This window comes from Meriones unguiculatus, chromosome 1 (assembly GCF_030254825.1).
Source record: "Meriones unguiculatus strain TT.TT164.6M chromosome 1, Bangor_MerUng_6.1, whole genome shotgun sequence".
NCBI classification, from domain to species: domain Eukaryota; kingdom Metazoa; phylum Chordata; class Mammalia; order Rodentia; family Muridae; genus Meriones; species Meriones unguiculatus.
In genome coordinates, this window is record NC_083349.1 from 97,937,104 (window position 1) to 97,954,616 (window position 17,513).

Sequence of the window (17,513 nt, forward strand, 5' to 3'; positions counted from 1 at the left end):
TGTGCACGTGATAAAGAGTGTATATGTGTGTGTTGTGAATTAGTGTGTATTTGATAGTGTTATGAAAGAGAATGAGTATGAGTGTGGGGGAGTGGGGGGTATGAGTGTGGGGGAGTGTGCAGGTCATGGCATGTGTGTGGCTGTGGAGGACAGCTTTGGGAAGTTGGGTTTTACATACATTCCAGAGATTGAACTCATGATGAGCTTGCACAGTAAGCTGCTTTACCCACTTAGCCATCTCACCAGCCCTGAAAGAACCTTAATGTCAGGAACTAGGCATCACACAGGCCAGAAATTGAGATTCTTCATGATTAACAAGTGGAGCCATAGTGTAACTGATCCCAACTTGTAAACCAATCTAGACTGCTCTGTTTTTATTATCTCAACAACAAAAGGCTACCTGCCCTGACCAAAGAGTGTAAACAGCTTTTTTCCCATAGTCTATTCTACCATATAAATAGCAAACCTAAGTGGATATCAGTACCCCCATTCCACAGATGAAGAACTGAGGCCCAGGGTCACAAAATTCATTGTAAAAGAGGATCAGAAATCTCTGTGTTCTACTCATGGAGAAGTATAAGCTATTGCTGTTCAAAAACTTGCCCTTGAGGATGCTGTGATATTCCTATTCTTGGGGAGGGGGGGAAACACAGTGAAGACTGTTAGCAAACAGAATGCTTTGAGGTGCTTCCTGGTATCTGTGGCATGGTGTTGGGTAAGATGGTACAGTGAACAAGTGTAAGTCTTGAAGGCAGAAGCCAGATGCCCCAGATCCACCTTCCTTTCCTCTTCGCTTTGTAGCATGGCACCTGTTGCTTCTCGTCCCTGGACCTCATTTCATCATCTCCTATTATTATCACAATCAATACTGTCATACGCGTGAGCCGACCTTCCTATTCTCAAGTCTCCAGGCAAATGTCAGCTATGATTACTGTCTGATTCTTTTCAATTGCAGTATTGACTTGCTCCGTGGTCTTTGGAACTTTCTCCTGACGTCTTAGCTCTCTCGGCTGTAAGCGATAGCTGCTGATTCAGCAGTTTAGTAATACCCACAGCAACCATTTCAACACATAGTGACCTAGAAATCTTTTGGGGTTCTGTAAAAATAGATTTCTGGGCCCCGGGGATTATGACCAAGAACAGCTTGATGGAGCAATAGTCAATCAAGGACCCCAATGGATTTTGATAACTTGGGTTGTAAATACTTCTGAAAAAAGCTGCCATGCAAGCCCAGCAAACAAAGAACTATGGTATCTGTGGATAATGAACTCGACTTACATGACTTTCTCTGTCAGTAGTACAGGCAACACCAAACCCTTAACTCCTGGTATCTATGTTTTGTTCCTTTGGCCATAAGACTGACTCAAAGAGAGAGAAAAGTCTGCTGTGGGAGTGAGTCTAGACTACACAGTGGAAGCTCCTGGTACCCTGTGGGCATTCCTACAAGGCGAACTCATCGTCATGGCCTTTTTTGTTTTCTTTCTCTGCAGACACATTTGCCAGCAAAGTAGCAGCCACCCAGGACCAGTATGCAGACGCATCCATAGGCAACGTCACTGGAAGCAATGCAGTGAATGTCTTCCTGGGAATTGGCCTGGCCTGGTCCATTGCTGCCATCTACCATGCGGCCAATGGGGAACAGTTCAAAGTGTCCCCTGGCACGCTAGCTTTCTCTGTCACTCTCTTCACCATTTTTGCTTTCATCAACGTGGGGGTGCTGCTGTACCGGCGGAGGCCAGAAATAGGAGGTGAGCTGGGTGGGCCCCGGACTGCCAAGCTCCTCACATCCTGCCTGTTTGTGCTCCTGTGGCTCTTGTACATTTTCTTCTCCTCCCTGGAGGCCTACTGCCACATAAAAGGCTTCTAAAGGAACAATCAGATATAGTAAATTTATATATATATATATATATACATATATATATACATAAAAATTATGTATAACGAACAGAGGAAACTGACATTTGTCATGTTCACTTAACCTGCTGATGGAATCCAGCTTCAAGAACATACTCTGTACTAGGCCGGAAGTCAGAAACTATCACCTCCCATTCCCGGGGCATCATCGTGGTGAGCAAGGCGTGGAGGCAGGGCCGTCTTTGCAGCTCAGCCTGTACGGGCTATCCTCTCTCCAAGTTCATAAACGGTTAAGGCTTTTATTTGTTTTCTTGTTTTGTTTTGTTTTGTTCTGTTTCCAGTTGGGGGGTGGGGAGGCGGCTGATGGTTGTCTTTTGGGGTTTGGTTCGGTTTGGTTTTGCTTTATTCAGTTTGGAGGGCCTACTTCTCTTTATGGGAAGCAGTGATCCACCCAAAGGTGAATGGATTTAGGGTCAATATTAAAATCATCAAGATCCTCTCCTCACTTCCTCCAAACACTTTAAACATTACTTTGGATTAAGGAAGGATCTGGGCACGGAGGAAGAAAGAAGCTGTCTCCACTACATTACCAAATGTTATGCTTATCTCCAGAATGTGAACAGTGGTGAACTGCCTTCAGGAAGAAGCATGGGACCTGAAATGGAGCCAGAAAGGCAATGGTTCTTGATTAGTCTAAGGATATGGTACCTGGCCCTCTTGTTCAACAGGTACAGGGTTAATGTGCCTAGATTCCCAGGAATGCGCAGAACTCTTCATCCCTTATCTCTTTAGCTCCGAACTGTGATTAGCAAGACCCTATTCCTTCCAGCCAAGATAATTTCCTAGGTACCCCATTCTCGGACCTCCCCCTGTCCACCACTCAACCCCTTGCAAGCAGGAAGATTAACCCCATCCAAACAGCCTATCATTTCAGTCACCATATGTGTCCAGGTCCCACGTTGCTGTGCCTGGGATTTTTCCATCAGTTTTATTTTCAGTGGCATCCATGGCCCGCACAACCCTGTTACAGTCATGACTGAACATTTGCCCTCCTTCATGTGCCTGTTTGGGAATGTTGTCGTGATCCCCATTACACAGTGCATGGATGAAAAACAATTAAAACAAAGCGTATCTGTATATAGTAGAGTAGAGCAAATACTGTTCTCCCATTCAGCGATGTTGATTGGACATTGAAGACATAAGTGAATTTTCTTTTCACCTGAGTTGTTACTTTTGAGTTGTTACTGAGTTTGAATATTAACAGGGATAAAAGAAGAAAATGGCTTATTGTTCACGAATCTGCACGCCCACTTCTAAGAAGCAATAACTGTCATGTGAGGAGAGAGTAAAGTTATTGAGAGGATGGCAGGCAAACCAGAAAAATACCCATGGAACTTTAGCCATGTCGAGCATATCAGAGGCCTCTGAGAATCACCCATTAATTCAGGTAGGCCGAAGAGAAAGGCTGGGGAGAAAGGTGGATACTTTGGATGTGCCTGGACTTTTGGAGCCACCGTTTCCATGCCGCCCCTCCCCAAAAGTATTTATTGCACATCTTCTCTGTCTGGCACAGACGATAGATAGTGCTCGTTCACTTTATTTTTTTATGTAGGAGGCTGTTTTGAGCCCTGTTTCATTCACCTTTCAGTCCAGACTCCCTGAATTCATTAGCAACTCCTGAGTGGAAAAGAAGCCAGAGCGACCAGTGGGAACTCAGATGTCCACTGTGTATGACTGAGAGGAAATGACTCAAAAGGACTGGGGCCTCCCAGGAAGATTACACTGGGGAGTTTTTAACCCTTCAAAAGGAACGGCTCTTTCTATTCAAAAATACCAAAGAGCAAAGATAAACCCAACATTCCAAAAGTAGTGATTCTACTAATGATGGGAAATGGAATGGCTTTGCCCACCTCTCAGAGGCTTCTCTGAGAATTCTCTGGCCCTCTACATTGACTCAAAGATAGTTAAGAAATAAATGTTGCTGAGACGTCTTTTCTCTTCTCTCACTCAGTGATCATAGCTGTTCATTGTTTAATAAACATTTAGTGACTGAATGAATAGTTAGATACTTGTTGCCCATTCAAAAGGCCAGGTAATATACTACAACCTGGGAGCTGAACAGTGACCAAGGCAGCCCAGATTCCTGCTCCCAGGGTTTACGTAGTGAATGGGATTCCTATTCAAAGAGTAAGAATTGGCACAACCATACTGAGACAGTTGTATCTTGCAAGAGAAAAATAATTATGACTTTTAACACAATCACATTAAAATTGCACAACAAAAGCGGTTGACCAAATGCTCATTTTTTTTTCGTAAAGGAATGTAATGTTTAGCTTTGGAAAAGTACTCTTTATAGCCTTGGCCAACTTGCAGGTATGTTCATCTTCCTAATTTAGACCAAGCAGGGCAATCATGGTGGTGACCGAAAACACTGAGAAGACCCAATTAACCTGTTTTTATCTATGTGGCAATGGTACTTTTCCATGACAGCATGCCACAGACCACTGACAGTGGTGACACTGGTAACTGCTCAGTGGAACACTCTTACCTATCCTGTTTTAATTTTTTTAACCTTTATTTTAGATTTTAAAAGTGAAAAGCTAGCTTAGAAATACCAAGTAAATATAGTCAAAGGATATACGTGGTTAAAACCTTAGAAAGATTTTGCACTGTTTTTTTTGTTTCGTTTCGGTTTTTGGTTTTTGGTCTTTTTTTAAAAGACATCTTTGGAATGTCAATAATTCCGTAGTGAATGTTCACAGAGAACTTCCCAAAAAATTCTTGCTGTTGGTCAGTTTCAAGTTCAAGCGTTTTGGTTTGTTTGCCTTTTCAGTCTTCATGCTGTAAGGAAAATATGATCCTGGCTGTTCAGGGTTGTTAATTATTATGTGTAAAATGATTTCAGTTTATTTGTTTGACTATTTTATTTTGTGTGTATTGTGCACGGCTTTAGAAGGACAGGCACTCACAGTGCTGGTCCTTAGAATTGGTACACATTATTGACACAGAAAAAAAAATAAAGTTTCTAATTGTTTGTGATTTCATCACCAGTGGCACAGCATATTCTGTACTGTGGAATGTCTCCTCTCCTCATTGTCATCTATTTTATTTTTGGTTGTTTGTCTTCATGCTCTGAGAAATAAAGACCAGAAGGGTATCCTTGCACAATCAGTACCCTCCTCCATGGAAAAGGAGATAACCAAAATTCAAGCTGCTGCAAATGCCTGCCCTTTGGTCAAGCAATGTTTAAATGCCCCAAGAGCAGCACGCAGGATTGGAATGTTTGTTTATCCTGTGAGGCTGTGATACGCATTGGATGTGCCCTGTTTTCACCACTTCCTCACCTTTTCATTTAACTCTCTCTTCTTGCTTTCTGCATCCAACAACATGAACTCATAAACTATCACTTGTCACACAATTTTTAGCACATAGCACAATGCACTAAATCTGAACAAAAGGCACATGCAAATGACCCACTGTTCATCTCATCATCTTAAAGTTTCCCACAGAACCTTTCATCACAGCACCAAGTGAGCATGTGTGGCACAATTTCAAGGGTGAAGGAAATAATAAAGTACAGTTTAAACGTTCTTCTTGAATTACAGAACTGCTGTCTCCTGAACATTGATCTTTAATTCCATACAAAATTGGGCAGCCAGTGTTTACTTCTTTAATAAAGAGCAAAGCAGGTACTGTAGTGAGGATCCTTGACCATTTAATAGGCTTCAGCAGAATTTTCCAGCTGTTTGACTCTCGAGCACTTAGGAGCAAACATTAATTTGTTCACAGATTCTATTTCCATCCTTCCATCCTTGAAGATTTCCAAGAGCCTTGCTTTCTATAGCATAAGCACATGAAAGTTTTGTTGTGGCTGCTTTTCTAACATAAGATTATCATACAAATATGCTGTTTGAAACAAGCCTGAAGACAGAGATGGGCTCACATCTGATGAGCACTCATTCCCTCTCCAGAAAGAGAAATGAATTGTTCCCACAGCCATTTCCACACCAGACTTCCTCCATTAGAAACTTTATGCTCTCACGTTCCTGGTCTCAATCTATAAAAGGAAACTGAGAGGATCTAGTTTGCTCTCACATCTTTGTGGAAGAAATTAGAGAATGCTCTCTGGGACATGATGAAGCCCCTAAAGCAGACCAGCTTCATTAAGACTTCTTTTGGTTCTTCTGAGTTGAAAATGTAGAATCTCTCTCCATTTTGATTTTCCTCTTCTATCTTTGGCAGCTATACAAAGAGCAAGTCCTGGTTGTACTTTCATGACTTTAGAGACATTTGGCCATTTCACCGTTGACAATGTACAGTTCATTCTCGTTTATACATGGCACCCAGCATTCCTTATAACAATCACATCTCTTGGGCAAGGCATCCTTTCATTTGTCAAGGCACTGACAAAACTAGGAAATGATACACCTGGCTATCGGGCGGTAAATAAGTGGTCTGCAAACAGAGCAGACATGCAAGATCACATTTACCTTACTGGGAGGGTGTGTTCTTGTGAATAGAATCATTGACTTGTGCTCATGTCTTCTGAAAGATTTTTATTGTAATGGATTGGGAATTTTGCTATTCTTTTCAAATGCCATTATTGCCATAGCCATTGATTTCACACACCCCAGCAAGTTTCAAAGGTTGAGGTTGAATGCTGCTGATGGTACCTCAACCCAGGGATACCATGGAAAAAGAACACAGCTGAAATAATTAGGTGTTTCATTTTTAATACTTAACCAGGCCATGGATAGTAATCTCCAAGCACAGAGAATGACCTTCCTGCAGAAGGGCCAACCAGTATGAGGTAGAATTCCTAAAAGAGTGCTTTCACTTTCCATTCCACAGGAAATGGTAAGTATCCAGCTTCCTGTCACTTTACCTCAGCCTGCCAAGATGTCCAAAAAGATGCACTCAGAAAATCTCCAATATTTCAGTTTTGTCAATGGTCCTCTGGTTTCATTGCCTCAAGGGGCAGTTAAGTAGATGGATTTATAAATCATTACTTATTTTGAATGCGCTTACTGTTAGGAAAGACCATGACTTCATGGTGTCACCTTTCCTTTCCCTGTTGCCCAACCTTGCCATTCTTTTATCAGTCACTCTTGGTCCAGTCAACAGACAATGTGACCTGCCTGGTATTACCTGGTATTCAGCAACTGGAGAAAGCTCATGCTCCAAGCAGTTGTTTGGGAATTTTTCTTCTGGGAACAAATTTGTTGCAGAAAAATCAAATATAATGACTTTTCACAAAGACGACAGACTTCAGAACAGTGTGTTATCTCTGCAAGTACGTGGGGTATGTGGTACACTAGAGTTACATGCTAAGTTATTGGTTTTATGTCCCTTGGGGTCATATGTGCCCCAGGGTGCATTCCACAGCCTATTCTATCACTGTGCATAGGTATGGAGTGGAAACGAACAACAACACATGTCCCCAAACCCCATGAGAGTTTCTCTAAAGCTGTCATATATACACAAAGAATAGTGCATATGATTCTAAGAATTATGAGTAGGTCAAGTACTTCACTGGTTACTGTGTTTCAGGTATGCAACAGGTGGGAAAAGTCACATTAATGACCAAATATACCAAGAAAGAAATAGAAGATATCAGGGTTGCTGCATCAGTTTGACAGTTATTTCACAAAGCCCAACCTTAATAATTTGTGTGCTGCAAAGACAGGTATAGTAGGCCAAATTTTAAAATGTACTGGAAGAGGGGAAACTGATTTATTAAAATGCTTATACAGCCCTCTCTACTGGAATGCTTTGCCAGTGAGCTTATAATTTACAGTACTATTTCTTAGACTCCCTTGCAGACATATAATAGAGGAGATCAATTCAGCAAGAAGGCGACCCTTTCTAAAAGCGTGGCTCTTTATTTGTAGTGCTCCACCTTCTATTATTAAGATCATAATCTTGAGTTTTCTTTTCCAAGTGAGAGAACTATTCTTTTGTATTAAATTAAACCAGATATGTAACTGCTTCACAAAATATTTCACCTAAGAAATAAACTAGGTAGTATAAATATCCATGATAAAAACCATGATCTTAACAGTTGCTTTTGTGAAAACTTGTATTCTTTGTGAATCTTTCCTTACTTTTCTAAATTCATTTTAGAAAACACAGACTTGAAAATTTTCAAAATAAAAATTCTTGGGAGCTTTTTACACTGAATTGTAATAATGCTCAGAGAATCAAGTTCTGTGGCTATGATAACGATGTGGGTGAGAATTATCTACACTGTTGACAAGATTACATTTTTTAAATGAAATAGTTTGGCACAAAGAAAATGTGTTAAGTAGGATTTCATCATGCATTGCCCCTATTTAAGGTACTTGAAAGTCATTACCTTGAAGCAAGAAAAAGAGCCCCATTTTCCTGAGACAACTGTATATTTTAAACTCATTCTTGGGTTTGACATGAAAATCAAAGCAGGGCATATATAGTTTTTGGCTTGGACAACCAAAGAAAAGTATGTTTTTGGCATACAGTCCATGCCATTGAATTATTTTATGGAATACATTAGAGCTGTGCAGATGCCTCATAAAAATATTTTTCAATAGTTTTTTTTTCCAATTTTAAATGTATAATGCTTATAAATTACTTAACTTGGTAACTTAATACTTTCATATTTTAAAAGGTAACTCCATTTTCATATTGTTACTAACACTTCAGGACTAATTATAATGTTAGATCAATTCATGGGATGGGATATTGGACTTGAGTCTAGCCCCTATAACCACGAAGTCCAGAGAGATCCCCCAATGGTTAAATGTTTTCCATGAACCAGCCTTAAAGTGTATAACTATGTGAATGTTGGTTTTAGTCTTTTTTTTTTCTGTCAAAGGTTCACATTCTACCCAGTTCAATAACAACCCTAGAAGATTGGTATTACTAGTTGCAAGAGTCTTTTTACTTGGAATTGGCCATTGTTCTAACACCGGCTCTCCTCTACCCAATTTCTCCTATACCACAGAAATATGTGCATTGAAAGCAAAGATTCAACATGTAAAAGCAAAGTATTACATGTTGAATAACCTAATCTGCATTATGCATCTTGCCCAAAAGTTCATGTCAACCTAACTTCTTCCACATCCTATGTCGTTCATAAATGGAACAAAGTACCAAGAAGGAGTCTTATTATCCCTGTAAAGATGCACAGTCCAAGTTGTTTAATAACTGCTTGGAATAACAGGTATCCTTCCCAAAACAGATGCAAAAAATCTTATTGAAAGAAATTCATTTTTGTTCTTTTATTTCACAAGCATTTCAAATAGGGCATCTTTAGGGTTAATTTGGTTCTTTCTGCCTTTGAGAGTGAAACTGTTGAAAACAGTTCTTAGAAAAAAAAATATTTTGGTCAAGGTCAACTTCAGAATGAAATTTTTCTGTTTTCCCTTGAGAGATGGTACTAAGGAGGCAGGCAACCATGTACCAGTTAACATTTTCTAGAAATGTATTTTGGCATGTTGGGAGGAAGGAAGGAGGGGGTCTCACCCAATCTGTCCACTGATATTTCATCACCTGCCACCCAGCCTGTGTATCTTTCACTAGCTCTGGTTAAGGTTAGACACTCAAACAGAGCCAGCCTGCATCTTTCATATGTGTTGATTGTCTTCTGTCCGGCATTTCCTTTCTAAAATCCAACTAACGAGCAAACTAGCCTAGCTAACCAGTTGCCCATGAGACTTCTCCAAGGGGTCCTCTCAGATCAAGGGATGTAGTTGAAACAGGTGCAGAGCCTTTGGAATTCACTTCCAACTCTTATCATTAGGTTCTCAAAAAAAAAAAAAGTTTTCCTTTGATGTTTCTGTCCAGAACTCTGAGAGTAGGGTTCCTGATGCCATGAGTGTCTTATAGGTACTTCAACACTCCAACACTAGTAGTCTTCTCTTCTGTTATTAAAATGAAGACAAGGATTACTTTAATACTACTTAGGATTCCTTCACACTTCTTCAGAGCTTCCACTAATCAACATCACAAGATGACAAAGGATCAGAAATAAGTTAAACCAAAGAGGCATAAAACGAACCCGTTTAATAAGGCCTTCATCCAGAATCACTCACTGACTTTCTATTCAGTTCAAACTTTGAAAATTAATAATTCAGTGTAGCAGTTTCACAATCAGAGGTTATGGTTTTGACACAATTTCATAAGCTTCGGGCATTTATTTTGCTAAAATGTTCTGTTAATTATCACAAGGTAATGATGATTTAAGAAAATTAACTCTGTTCCTGGATTTACTCGGATTCCAATTACAGTCGTCTAATTAAATTAACCTTTCATTTTGGTCTGAGGATATATAAGAATGTGAGACTAATGGGGGTCATTCTGAAACTGATCAAAGGACTTCCCTTTAATAAAAATAGAACTAATGACTTTCTTAATTTTACATTCTGTGTTTCACCGTCAAAATGAATGGACTCAGACTCAGCTAGCACACTTCCATGGGCAATCGCTATGTGAAGCAGACACCTGTTAGTTAGCAATTCAAGTTGTGGATCGCTTGTTATTGGCATCACTTGCCTCATCATTACTGAAGTTCTTTCTACTGACTACTAACTACTACTAACTACCAACACTGAATGCTCTTGACTTGGCGGCATCTGGTTCTTCTCTGAGCTGAAATCTCAGCCCTCATCTGCTGACAGCATCTAGAAGAGGGAACCATAGCTTCCCTCTCGAAGTAACACAATGTCTCTTCAATGTCCAGTTGTCATCAGAGAAAACAAAAGGTTTTCTCTTTTGGAAAGGTAGATCTATTGATTTCAGAACGTTGTGAATCTGCAGATCTCTTCTCATCACTACATCAGGGAAGTTAACCTTCATGACATTTTTTTCTGGAACACCTCAAGTCCCTGTGAGGGGTAGCTTCCTATTTCTTCTGTTTACAGGTGTGAGCGAAGATGCATTAGCTTGCCAACTAGTTAGTCCTCATCACATTTGATTGTCAGAACAAGTGTCAAACCAATCAAGCCCAAAGCATCTGGGACAAACTAAATATATATTGCAACATAGTTACTTGTACACTGCTGGGAATGCAGCTCTTTTCCCTGAGGGAATGAGACAGTTCTCCCGCTTGAAGAAGGGTCCAAAAGGTTGAGATAACTTTCGACTCTGATCTTAAGGCCACATCCATTTTCTTCTAAGGAAGACATTTTAAGTTCATTTTAGTTTTTAATTCCACTTTTGATTTTCATGCTTACCAACAGATAGGAGAAAGAGATTGTCAGCACTATTCTGTACTAAACTATATGAATTAAAAGCAAGCTGTACAGTAGCCAGTCCCCTCCCCCCCAAAAAAGTTTATTTAAAGGTACAAGTATTCTAAAGGAAAATGAATAAAAGGATACCATTTGCTACAGATTCAACTGTCTTTGAAAGCCTCTTTGTTAAGGAGAAATGAATATCCCACAAGATGTCACAAAAGACTTCCTAAATCATACCCTTAGCAATTACCAGGACTGCCACAGCCCAAATGCTTTCTCAGTGATCTGAAATTGCCCATAAACACAGAAAAAGGATGTAGACATTTTCACAAGGAAAGGAAGGAAAAAAAAATAACAGAGCTCTGCTTATGTAAACAAAGACTATTCCTGTGGAATGAATGTAAACTTTCTCTAGAAGGAATCACCATTGGAATGCCTTAAGAAATGACAGAACTATTTCAACATAGTGGGAGTAGTGCATTCCAGGGCTGTTAGTCCTGAGCCACAAAACCAGAGTTGTGACGGGGAAGGGTAACCAAACATTACTGACATGTTGCAACAGATGAAGAAGCTTTGGGAGCTTCAGTGTAGAGAGAGGAAATTTAAATAGATAATATTTTTGTTACAACTGGAATAATTTCTGTCACGGCTGCTTGGGGATAAAAATTCTCTTCCTTTTCTCATTGTAGGTTTCCATCCAGAGCTTCAGAGTACATGCATTATATTTTTAAATTGCAGTGGTTCCCTTGTGTCAAGTCTGACCTCTATTTCAGATTTGATTAGGAAATAGTACATTGGAAAAAAATAGGGTTTTGTCTTTAAAAAAAAAAAATGCACCGTAGGCATTTTCTGCTGATGACTTTCCTTAGGCAATCCTAGTTGTATTGTCAATCAAAGACAGGTCTTTGCTTAAAGAAGAGAACTCCCTTTCCCCAGCAAACTCAGCCTTCTCTCCTTGCTGGCAACAGCTCATTCACGCAAATTCCTGTCAGTCTTCCTCAGCTCCCTGCCACAGCCCCACCTCTTAAACTGACCCAGGTTTTCCAGCCAAGCAAATTGCAGTCTCTAATTATGTGTGCTGACAACTTGTGCACCTTCACTCTCACCTACCTGACTGCCGCAAATGTCTCTCTAAACGTTCTCTGTTCGGTCTTTCCCAGGAGCTCTTGGGATTAACAAACTTTCATGCAAATTTTACCAAGAAAACATCAACAACTCATTTGTTTGTGCTCAGGCAAGAAACTGTGAACAAATTTAGTCACGGCATTAATTACCCTAAGGTGATAAGGTGACTGTCACGTACGTGGCAGAAGAGAATTGCAATGCTGTTACTAAAATAATATTCTATGAAGAGAGAGTATAGAATGTTCTACAAATGAAGTTTCAGGGTGCCACACTTAATAACAGAAAATTACATAGGAAGGCCAAAGCACAGAACATGATTTAGAATTATATTTCATGGACATGTTTATTGTATATGCTGACGTATGCATAACTGTCTAAACCTAAAATTTATAATTAAAAATTTCTATAATCAATCTAACACCAGTAGGATCTAGCTCTTCCTACTTGATGAGTTTCTGGGGAGAAAATTCACTATCGATCTTCTCATCTCATATGGAAAAGCTTTGCTGCAGGAATGCAATGAGGTGACAGAGTAACTATATGGTGCATTTTAGAATAAGCAATGACAGTGATCCTTAAAAGTCTGGTCTGTAGCCAAGAAGCATGAGCAATGACTAGAAAACCTGTGAGCTATGCAAATCATCTGCTCCTACCTAAGACCTCCCAGCCCTCTGTAAATCAGAAATGCCAAGAGTAGGTGGGTTTTCACAAGCCCTTTGGATGATTCTATTGCATGCTACAGCTCCGAACCATCGATCCACAGTGTTCTGTGTAGCTAAGGATGATCCATGTCACACACACACACACACACACACACACACACACACACACACCCTTTTAACTGCTTCCCCCAGAACAAAGCTGAGAGGATTAAATGGCAGCCTACCTCTCAGCACAATAGGCTCAGACATGTGGGTTTAAAAGTCCATTATTCAGATTTAGAATTCAGTTTGAATGAAACCTAACCCCATAACTGATTGTTGTTATTATTTGGGGTTTTGTTTGTTTGTTTGGAACAGGACTTCATGAAGCCTCTCTTTCTTGAGTCTTTCTATATCTTTTCAAATATAGCTGTTCATATTATTTTACCTGGCCATCCATCCCAGAGTCCAAAAACAACCTGGGAAACTTTTCCCACAGTTGGGTAACTAACTCCAGCTGCCATTAGGCTTAATGGCAGACTTTGCTGTAATAGTCCTGAGTTCTGCTAAATGAACGTCTTCTGGTTTAAGGAGTGGGAGTTCAGAGATACAATGACCAATCGTTAGAGCTTGGGAAGCTGGTTCAAAATAAAGCACGGGGCTTACAAAGCTTGGACACAGCAGATGGCGAAGGCGTCACTTTAGGTCCCCAGGGATCAACTTTCAAGGCCCTCTTGCTGGCATTGGGATAAAGCAGGAGTGTTGAATACTCAAGTCACTTAAGAAATTAAGAAATAAGAATGCCTTGAAAGACAGGCTAAAATAGTGCATTATGTGAGTATCTGTAGTCTTGTGTCTGTCAGTCCTCTGAAATCTAACCCGACTTCTGACTTCTTAAAACATCCATGTGCATTTGTCCTTCCTTTTTTTTAAAAAAAAAACATGTACAGATATTTAATCTCTATACATAAAAACATATAAGTTAACATCTGGAAGGCAGATAATATATAAAAAGATATATTTCTTTTTTTATGATACTTTGGATTTTCTTTTTCTTTTTGTCTTTTTTGGTTTCTTTTTTTATTTTTAAATTTATTACAATTTATTCTCTTTAGTTCAAGAATCTGTATGCCTCTGCTGTTGCTGGTCAAAGCTTGAGGACTCATTGTCCATTTGCTGCACTGGGGTTGCTGTCCCATCGCTGCCTTCCCTGTTATCCTAGCCCTGTCAAACACCTGCCCACTTCCAGCACCAGCTCAAGCGCAGCCCACGTGGTCTCAGTCACACTACATCCCCAAGTTCATGTTATTTTACTCAAAATCAAAGCCTCTCTGAGAAGTCACATCAGCACAGCAGGCAGGGCATAATATTTGCAGCAGACCGGCCTAGGTGAGATTCCATGCAGTTGACTAACATCCTGCACTAAGACCCAGATACCTTTTGGACCTTTGGCTCGTCTCCTTGGGACCCTCCCTGGTAGAAACCCCAAGGTGAAGTTGCAGCGCTCCGCAGTCCACCATGCATGGTGTTACTTGCTCCAGTCCTGAAGTCTTGAAATAAGCCTAGATTTGAATTGCAAAAGAGCAGGTAAATGGTTCCATAATAAAAGACCCTTATTATATAGCTTATCAAAGAGACCAGGACATGAGAAGGTAGCGAATGATTGTTTTAAAACCATAAGCAGATCTGCCTGTCAGTACCATCCCCAGTGTTAGTCACAGGACAGTGGTACAACACAACTCTCTTCCCCAAAAGCCATAATAACCATTGCTGACACAGCGTGTGCAGAAGCTGTACACAGCGCGTAAGGGATCCATCACAGATAACCTCCACGGACAAAGAGCGGGAGGTTGGAAAGAGGAAATCAGAGGTGATCTTAGCCTAGGTGACTGGAAGCCATCCTCATACTCCCCCAGCTCATCCTGGAGATTGCTCCCGTCTAAGACTGTTTTCAATAGCTTCATTGCACTTGGAATCCCCAAAGTGGTGGTTTGTCAGGGAGATGCATGGTAGCTTAACTGAATCTTTCAGTTTTGAATCTCTCAGGCCACCATATACAATCTATAAAGATTGCCATTTTCAGTGCGCAACACACACAAAAGTGTACGCAACCTATGCTAGTAATTCTGTGGGGAAAGAAAATGTTTAAGAGTAAGAAACTTTCCAATGTATTTTTTTTTTCAGTGTTTCAGAGGTAAAATTTTGGGGGAAACAAAAGTCAACATGCCCATCAATGCTAACTGTGTTAGAATTATGATCATCAGAAAAACTGTTAGAAATGTTGTATAAAATACCTTCCCTAGCATCAGTGGATCAATACTATTTGAATTTAACTGTCAACATGTGCTCGTTAAATATTTTTATACCTGTGGTATTCTACCATTATCCTGAAATAGTGACCACACACCTGATGTGACCAGGAAAGTAAATGGCCTCATTGAAAGGTTAGAAGTGGAGGAAGTTATTTATAGCCTTCTGCCAAAGAAAACTGTTTAATGATCTGTAAACTGTAGATTAACTTCTTGTGTTATGAATGTGGATGTAAGAAATGCTCACTCCATCCTCTCTCTCTTTCGAAAATGAATCTTTTTATGTTTCTAATGAACAAGGGAAATATTTTAAGGCAATGCAATACACAGATGTGTTAGAAGAAGAAAGCCAGATTTGAATTTGAAAATTTAGTGGCACGTTTAACAATCCTTTCCTCAAATTCTTACGACACACGAAGTTGCATTTGGAGACTTTAAACACACCAACACTGATAACAGCTCTTGTCTCATAGAGAAAGCACTGAAACATTTCTCTTCAAGAACGTTGAGTGGACAGAAATTATTGTCCGGTTTTCTCACCCACCCACTGCGTACGCATTGACTCAGAGGTCTACCAGTGTCACACAGAGGGTTAACATGCTGTGTATGCCAATTTAATCTGTGCAGTTAGCAAGAACTAGCCATTAAACTATATATTTAAATGTTTTGTAAATAAATTTTTGATTACTACAGTTTTGTTCACACTGCTGTCTTTTAAAATAATTAGACTTGATTTGAATTTTTTAAATAATCTGTTATTTTAGATGTTGCGTTATTGACTGTGATTCAGTGTACACTCAGCCATATTCCTGTGGGAAATATCAGTCCTATTGACTTTCTGGGCATGAGCCAGAAGCTCTTAGTTTCTCTAAGGACTTTAAGTATAAAGACAAAAAAAAAAAAATCAAAATGAAATGCTAGTTAAGAAATAAGAAGCCTATTGTATAAAATGTATTTTTAAAAATCTTAAGATTCATGTGATTTACACTGCCTGTTAATCTAGTCTCTTTGTGAAATAACCACAGCATATTTGTTAAGACAGAGACACCAAATATTTGTGATCTTTGTATAGCACCTTGTTATAACATGTGATTTCAAATGGTAAACATCTCTGTTGTGATCACGTGAGCCCACAGAAGAATAAGTTTCTGCTGTTAATGTAAACTCCAGCTCTCAGAATTCAGATTTCTTGCAGCTGCTGTTATCACCAATAAACAAAGAATAATTGAGAAAAAATAATTTTTAAGTTCATGATCACTGTGCATTTTGTTAATGGATTCAGAAATTTTTATTTTTACCGGAAACTCTTTCAGCCAGTAAATACAACTGCTGATTTCAACCGTACTATTATTTCTGTGGTTTATATATTATTGATCTAACTACCAAAAAATTGGAAGCTTGGTGCAAAGTATGTCCTAACAAAGATATAATAAATGACTTTTCCTGCATGCTGCCTGAGATATATTGTAATTTTAAATGTCTTATCAAAAAATTATCTATTTCATAACCCAAACTGTAATTGGCAATATTTCTTATGTGTATAACTGATGGTTTGTCAATATCAAAACCAATGTCTGTCATTCATGTACGTTACATGTGTTGTTTGATCATGCTAATGTACCCTGTGAGACTGTCATTGCCTGACTGTGTACAAATCATTGTCTTTACTGTTTTCCTTATCTCACCGTGTTTCCTAACCCTGAAATACAAATGTTTGTAAATAAGTCATTCATATTCTAACAACTTTCTGTACTTTTTTTGTGTGGATCCGTTAAGTAACATGAACAAAGGAGAATCAAAAGTATTCATTGTTGGGAGTCCGGGGCATTTTAGTTAATGGCCAAAATTTACTTATTCATTAATTCAACAAATATCCATCATGTATCTCCTTTAACCTTTATCAAATACTGGAAAAGTTCTTAGTACCTGGAGAAATCACCAATGTATACGTCTAATGAGTTGTGTGGTTTTGTTTTTGTTTTGTTTTGTTTTTCAGTTCTCCCTAAACCATGCTGTGAAGACCATGGACTTTAATTATTTTTATTTCTCATCTAACAAAGTTCAAAATTGTCTATAAAATGGTTTTAGCTTAAAATGTAGTATATTTGATCTACAAAAATGCACTCACATAAGAATTAAATCTAGATGTCAATTTTGAAAGGCACAGCAGTGAATTTTAGGGGTCTGCTCCTGACTGAGTAAGCACTTGGGAAAAAGTACTTAAAGGAGTCCTCTTTGATAATTGTATACACTATCTGTTTTCAAATATAATTCTTATTATCTTATGTCACCCGTAAAGATGAGATCTCATATCCTGCACTGGTGCCCTACGGGCAATAGAGATGTTCATAAAAGACAGGGGCAATGCC

General features: G+C 39.2%; 1 protein-coding gene across 20 annotated transcripts in view; it reads left to right on the forward strand.

Moving 5' to 3' along the window:
• Positions 1 to 16,592, forward strand: part of Slc8a1 (solute carrier family 8 member A1) — a 368,033-nt gene extending 351,441 nt beyond the window's left edge. For all 20 annotated transcript variants that reach the window (XM_060363750.1, XM_060363756.1, XM_021655594.2 and 17 more), the window contains one exon: positions 1,491 to 16,592. In XM_060363750.1, coding sequence (XP_060219733.1) covers positions 1,491 to 1,867 — 377 coding nt within the window. In that variant the 3' untranslated portion in view covers positions 1,868 to 16,592. The remainder of the gene's footprint in view (positions 1 to 1,490) is intronic.
• Positions 16,593 to 17,513: the final 921 nt, after the last annotated feature.